Source organism: Nannospalax galili, unplaced genomic scaffold (assembly GCF_000622305.1).
Source record: "Nannospalax galili isolate Female #2095 unplaced genomic scaffold, S.galili_v1.0 scaffold309, whole genome shotgun sequence".
Lineage (NCBI taxonomy): Eukaryota > Metazoa > Chordata > Mammalia > Rodentia > Spalacidae > Nannospalax > Nannospalax galili.
The window spans coordinates 435723-442524 of NW_008359589.1; the positions used below are offsets into that span (position 1 = coordinate 435723).

General features: G+C 45.0%; 2 protein-coding genes across 4 annotated transcripts in view; one reads left to right on the top strand and one right to left on the bottom strand.

Annotated features, from left to right (window-relative positions):
• The window catches only part of Il19 (interleukin 19), an 87427-nt gene extending 83277 nt beyond the window's left edge, over positions 1-4150 (bottom strand). The window contains exon 1 of one of the 2 annotated variants that reach the window (XM_008823353.2): positions 4056-4150. In XM_008823353.2, coding sequence (XP_008821575.2) covers positions 4056-4088 — 33 coding nt within the window. In that variant the 5' untranslated portion in view covers positions 4089-4150. The remainder of the gene's footprint in view (positions 1-4055) is intronic. The other variant, XM_029558797.1, reaches the window with a different exon arrangement.
• Positions 2647-6405, top strand: Il10 (interleukin 10). Of its 2 annotated transcripts, none has more exons than XM_008823354.3 (5): positions 2647-2896; positions 3680-3739; positions 4011-4163; positions 5107-5172; positions 6127-6405. In XM_008823354.3, exons 1-5 carry the CDS (start codon positions 2732-2734, stop codon positions 6226-6228), a joined length of 546 nt encoding a protein of 181 aa, XP_008821576.1. In that variant the 5' UTR covers positions 2647-2731; the 3' UTR covers positions 6229-6405. The 2 variants fall into 2 exon arrangements, with proteins under 2 accessions (XP_008821576.1, XP_029414658.1); XM_029558798.1 differs by having other exon boundaries at positions 2647-2881.
• Positions 6406-6802: the final 397 nt, after the last annotated feature.

Genomic DNA, 6802 nt, shown 5'->3' on the forward strand with positions numbered 1-6802 from the left:
TAATATGTTAATATATTAATATATAATATAACATTCATGTCATTATATTAATGTCATATATAGTATAAACGCTATAGTAATATTAATTATGCTAATAGATATACAAATGATATATCAATTATATTAACAATCATGACATAAATACAAACTAATATATTAATGTTAGATATTTTTAAATTATGAAATAGTTTGGTGTGCATACGTGTAAGGAGATTATAAAAGAAGAAACAGTTATAAGGCTATGTAAGTGAGGCCAGGTATGGTGGCACACATTTTTCATCCCAGCACTCTAGAGGTAGAAGCAGGAAGATCTCTGTGAGTTTGAGGCAGGCCTGGTCTACATAGTGAATTCTAGGGCAGCTGGGGCTGCAGAGAGACCCTGTCTCAAAAAAAAAAGACAAAAAAAAAAAGAATGTGTATAATACATACTGCCTCTCTCCCTGAATTGTATTCCCTGCCCCTCTACTTCCTGATGTTTTACCCTCCAGCCCTGGACCAGGCTCACAGGGTTCTACTATGCCAGTCCCAAGTATAACTGGTGCCTTATATAGGAACAACTCTGTGCTCAGGACCATGCACACAACAATAACACAGTAACATGCTCAGAGACCTCACAGCCGCTCTGCAAGACTAAAGATGCACTGGACAGCACCAATGTAGGGTTGTAGATCTCTCACAGTGTAAGTACAGGACATGGTGGGAGAAAAGGTAGTGAGGAGCCACACTGTCTGGATCAGGGAGGACATCAAGCCTTATCTGGGTTTCAGATCCCTGGCCTAACTGGTCTGTAGCATTATGTCTGCACCTAAAACATGCAGCTCAGAGAGAGGGTCATTTCTGCATGCTAAAACACACATCCCAGAAAATTCAGGAACCAAAAGGGAAAGAGAGAGTAAAAGGAATGAAACCCTGCCCTGGTCTCTCACTCGCTGCTTACTGGTGGCAAAACTCAGCCTGGAGTCAATGTGGCAGGAGTAGCAGTTCTTGAGTCAACTCCATTCCAGTTTCTAGAAGACTGTTTTCCCCCTTCACAATTAGCAAATTTTTGTACTGACATTTCCCAGATTGTTGGGAGAAGGGGCCACAGCCCATGATCCAGGTCTACCAATCATCACAGCACATAAGTCCACAAGGTAGACTAGACTCACTACCCTTCCCTGCTGCTCACTCTAGACTGGATAGGTACAGACGTGTGGCCCACTTGCTCTGGTATAGTAACCCTCTCCAATGGGGCAGATTTGAAATTCAGTGCCCTCAGAGATGCTCAGTACTGACTGATTCAGGAGGACACAGAACCCTGGGGAGTCCCCTCCACCTGGATCTATTGTTATTTAAGGACAGGTACCATTGCCCCCTTGGGTCAGATAGAAAACAGGTATGGGGAGGACAAGTGACTTGCTCAGAATATAGAGTGACAAAGCCAGGAAAGACTTCAGGCAAATGCTCTGATGGCAGAACCCCCTGTGGGAAGGGAGAGGTAAGCACAAAGGATTACAAGAGATTCCCAGGTATCTTCAGAAATCCTAACGTTACTGTTCCTGTCCTTCTGCAACTACAGGTAGAGTAGTTACCCTTACCCCAACCCAACCTGGCACACCTTCCCTACACACACACACACACACACACACACACACACACACACACACTTGCAAATTCAAGAATGAATTGCTGGGGCTTCTTTGGGAAGGGGGGCAGGAAGAGAGGAAAAGAAAGGAAAGGTACTCTGCCTGGCTTTCATGGAATCCTGACCTGTTTTCCTAATCAGCTCTACTTCTTCCTCCCTATCTCTTAAGCTTTAAGATTCCAACCATAGAAAGCGTACAACTAAAAGAAACACTAAAAACCATCTCATCCATTTCATTTTCCCATGGAAGACAGCCTAGAGCAGGGTCTGCCCTTATTCAGCAGCAGGTACCCTTGTAAAGGTCACGTATCTCCAAACCTGGGATTACTCACTGTAAAATAGGTATGAAGGGCTGTGGTGGGGACTGCCTGACTGCACTGAATAAGCTTCCCAGAAGTCTGGGCTACTCTGCCTAACTTCCCATGCTGGGATCTAAGACTCTCAATGAAGCAAGGGCCAGAGAAGGAACTGGAACCCTACTCATTCCATTTGACCCATAGGAAACATGCCTTTTCAAGGAACAGTCTTTGAACACAAAATGGAAGAATCAGTGGACAGCTTTAAGAATATTAAACACACTCCATTTTTACTTCAGGTAACTGAGTACTCAGATAATTTCTTAGTCAGCAAGGAGAGTTTTCAAGCCAGGTTGAGTGGGAAACCAATTATTTTTCAATTCTAGTGTGTTTTGGAATGACCAATTTGTCCACATTATTGTGAGCAAGGACTGTGGAAGTGGAACACAAAGTTGTAGGCCTCTGTGCACAGAACAGCTATTCTCCTCAGAAGCTCAACGTTTATATTGAGAAGCTTAAAAAATATTTTTTAAAAAGAGAGATAGCCCATACTTAAAATAGTTGTAATGCAGAAGTTCATCTTTAACCAGTTCTTTTGCTTACAATGCAAAAAAAACCTGAAAAAAAAATTAGTGGAGGGAGGAGCTTGAATAGCAAAGACCTTTGCCAGGAAATTTGTAAGTCCGTGGCTTCTTAAGTGGAGAGGCCTCATTGAGCCCTCAGTATAAAAGGCAGACACGGGACAGAAGTTCTACACTTTAGGGGCTTGCTCTGCTAATAACAAAGCCACAGAAGAAGACAGAGTTCCACCATGCCTGGCTCAGCACTGCTATGTTGCCTGGTCTTACTGGCCGGAGTGAGGACCAGCAGAGGCGAGGACACCCAGCAAGTGGATAGCTGCATCTACTTCCCAGTCAGCCTGCCGCACATGCTCCGAGAGCTCCGCACTGCCTTTGGCCAGGTGAAGACTTTCTTTGTGAGTATGATGCCCACCTATCCTTCTTCCTGGGACTGCCTGAACTAGACATTCTGCTGGAGCTATAAAGAGAGCTCTCCTTTTCCTCTCCCTCGTGTTCCTCTTCCGTGCCCAGCACCTATTCTCCTTAAATTCTCAGAGAGACCTAGGCCAAGTCATGGGTTCAGTGAGCTAAACTAAGTCCCAACATGCAGGAAAAAGACAGTGGTAAACACGCTGTCTCGCCAATGCTCAAGAACTTTCTTTACCTTACTACTAGAGATCCGTATTTCACTGACTAGAAGAAAGATCTGTGGTAGAAAATGCAAATTGCCTCTGCTTAGTCTCCAGATCTAGAAAATTGAGGGTTGGGGCAGCACGGTGCATGGAAAGTCTGCACTACAACGGTTGCCCGTTCCAGAGCTCTTGGAGCTAGCACTGGATGTACAGAGAAGACAGAGCAAAGCAAGGGAGAGGTGTGAAAAGGGATTCCAGAACTGAAGGGATGACATAGGTGCCTTGAAGCCTGATGTGGCTCTGCTAAAAGACCAGGCCTGGGTCAAACTTCTGCATGCCTGTTAAAATCAGCCAGTCATTTTAAAATAACTTGATTCTGAGCAGAAGGACTTGATTTAACACCTGGCTGCAGCACCACTGAAACCTGTTTCTACAACTCTCCTTTCAGTTTTTGCCAAGGCTACATTGGTTACAAATCCAGAATTCTAGAAATGGGAAGGCATTAAGAAGACATGCGTGTCAGGTACTTCCCCAGGCCTCACATTCACTCTCCTTTTGTTCTTCCAGCAAAAGAAGGACCAGCTGGACAACACACTGTTAAGCGAGTCCTTGCTGCAGGACTTTAAGGTGAGAGTTACAGTGGACAATGGGGAGTTATACATGATTAAAGAAAGGGAGGCACTGCTTGTGACTGCAGAAACCGGGCCTGATGCCCTAGCTTTCTAAAAGAGAAGTGGAAAGGCCTTAACTCAGCACATTGCCAGCAGTCAGGGGTTATGAAGAGCTCATTCTGAAGGGAGGAGGGATGCAGCTGGGGAAAGAAGGCCCTTGGGGACAACTGTCCATCTGCAGTAGCCCTGCATTCCAGTAACCCCCGAGCTTTGCCTCTTGCTCTTAGGGTTACTTGGGTTGCCAAGCCTTGTCAGAGATGATCCAGTTTTACCTGGTGGAAGTGATGCCCCAGGCGGAGAACCATGGACCAGACATCAAAGAGCACGTGAATTCTCTGGGAGAGAAGCTGAAGACCCTAAGGCTGCGCCTGCGGCGCTGTGTAAGCAGAAGACCAGTTCTTCCCTTGCAGCCTTTCCCCAAATACCATCTTCTATAGCCCAGCAAGGCAGCAGCACACATCCAGAGGCACACACAGACTAGACTGAGAACTGGGTAAATCTAGAGAGGCGCCTAGATTCAGGTCCCTTGCTTGTCTCTCTTGGACAGAGAGTGGGGGTGGCTGCAAGGCACTTACACGTGAAGATTTGCACACAGCTTTCCTGTTATTTGTGAGTCATTGTGGGCTATTAGCTGCTCCCTTCTCTCTTTGTGAGGGCAGCGCTTGGGTCACAGCTCTCTCATTTCTTTGGACCTGGGTTCTGGGCTGCCAGCCAAGTCTCCCAAGCAAAAAAAATATTCACTTCTCACCTTTTGAAAAGCCAATCTCCAGAGCACAGCTGATCTGATAAGGACCCAGAAGGCTACTGTCCCTGGGCTCATATCTGTGACTAATTCCCCCAGATCATTTACTGCTCTGGCTGAAGAGATGCCTTTACCACTGGTGCTTTGTTCTCTCCCTGAACTGGAAAATCAGTGTCTATTTACACAATAGTACTAAGCAAATGATTTTGCCTGACTGGCTGAGACAGTATCTCCATTCTCAGACACATAGAAATAGTCTTTGGTGGCTGAGATAGGGAAGAAGAGATAGAAAAAACACAGTAAATGTGGGGTTTGGGGAGACAAAGCCCCAAACCTGAGTTCACCCATATCTTGCAAACATCTGAGTGGCTCCAAAGACGGGCATTTCACCTTGTCAGGCTGTTTCTCTTCTGTTCCTAGTTTTAGTGGATATGACAAGGCAGAGTTCAGTTCTCCCTGGGAGTTAGGAGGTGGATATTCAAGATGAATCTGGACCCTTGGTGTGACTAGGTTGCTTCCCCACAAGTGCCATGGACACAGGACTTGAGCCAGGATTGTTAACCCTCCCTTTTCTTCTACAGCATCGATTTCTCCCTTGTGAAAATAAGAGCAAGGCAGTGGAGAAGGTGAAGAATGATTTTAGTAAGGTAAGACTGGATGGTGGTGGAGAGGGCTTGCAGAGCGCGGCCTCTGGCAGTAGGAGGTGGGGCCAGGCAAATATTGTGACCTCTTCCCCCAGGAGCCACCACCTCAGTTAACATCTGTTTTCTGCAAAATGTCTTTGGGAGTTTCTAAATGACTGTTCCCACCTTTGCAAGCTTTTGGCTTGGACTGACCACCCATAGTGTGCTAGGTGCTGGGGAGAGTGATAAAGGAAACAGAAAGTACAGGAAGTGGCTTGTTGGGAACCAGGCTAAACCCACAAGTGCAGAAAGCTGACATGTGAATGAAAGCACACAGGCACACCTGGGGCTCAGCCTGGACTCCCCAAAACTCAATGAGCAGGAAGCAGAATTCTTACTTACCTAGAATGGGTGCAAGTTCACTTTCCACCTGGCAAACAAAATGAGGTTTCACACTTCCAACTGCTTGTGAACCTCTCAAAGCCTAGTTCCCAGAAGCCATATGGCCTATGCCCTTGTCATGGTCTAGAAGAGGCACCTAGCCAGGCTCCATCATCAGGGGGCCTGAATCCAATGACAGTCGGCCAAATGGCAGGGGCTGCCCAAGTCCCCGAAACATAAAAAGTTTCCTTCTCTCTGTCTTTCACTTTATTGCTTTCAAACTGTTTCCTCTAATGTCTTTGCATCATATTCTGCATAAACATTATGTGAACACATGACCTCTAAAAATGTTGAAAAGGATCTTTCTGAAGACAGTGCTTTAAGACATGAATGTCTGCCTTGCTGCCCATTAGCTGTGCTTAAAGCTGGGAGGAGATGAGGGTCAAGGCAGCTAGACAAATTCTTAGATTCCTAAGGTCATCCTTTACCCCCAACACAAGAAATCAGATTTCTGCATTCAAAGTACTATCTATTCAAGTACAGAGGTCCCTTCAGTTCTCCAATAGATATTAATCAGTTGCTTCTCTCTCTACACAGCTCCAAGAAAAAGGTGTCTACAAAGCCATGAGTGAATTTGACATCTTCATCAACTGCATAGAAGCATACATGACAGTGAAGACGAAAAACTCAAATATTTAGAGTATATGTTGAGTCTACTGAACTCTAGGATGTAAACTGGAGATCTCTAAATCTGATCCAGGGATCATGGCTAGCAGAAACAGCTCCTTTGAAAAGTCTCATTGTACCTCTCTCCAAGAATATTTATTACCTTTGATACCTCAGCTCCCGTCATATTTATTTACTGAGCTTCTCTGTGAACTATTTAGAAAGAAGCCCAATATTATAATTTTACAATATTTATTTTAACCTATGTTTAAGCTGTTTCCATAGGGTAATATCCTATGGTATTTGAGTGTTTTACCAGAAAGTATAAGTTATATAAGGGAAAAAAATCTTCCTTGGGGAGCCAATTGAGGCTTCCATTCTAAGCCTGGCCACACTTCGTAGCTGCAGAGCTATTTTCCATGACCTCCCTCTAATTTCTCTTGTCCATGAGTTCAGTGCTCCCTGAAGTAGTTACAAAGACTCATAATCTTAACAAGAGAAACTAGGGAGCCCCTCTGATGATTAATCTTCCAGCAGTTCAGAGGGATTCCCCCAACTTCATTCTCCAACCACTTCACCCTTGAAAGCTGTGGCCAGATTGTTATTT

Bases quoted from the DNA above. Each gene is read 5' to 3' on its own strand.
- Il10 (XM_008823354.3), top strand. From the start codon at position 2,732: ATGCCTGGCTCAGCACTGCTATGTTGCCTGGTCTTACTGGCCGGAGTG. The intron at 3,740-4,010 runs GTGAGAGTTACA...TCTTGCTCTTAG, and splicing joins CCTTGCTGCAGGACTTTAAG to GGTTACTTGGGTTGCCAAGC. The intron at 4,164-5,106 runs GTAAGCAGAAGA...TTTCTTCTACAG, and splicing joins GGCTGCGCCTGCGGCGCTGT to CATCGATTTCTCCCTTGTGA.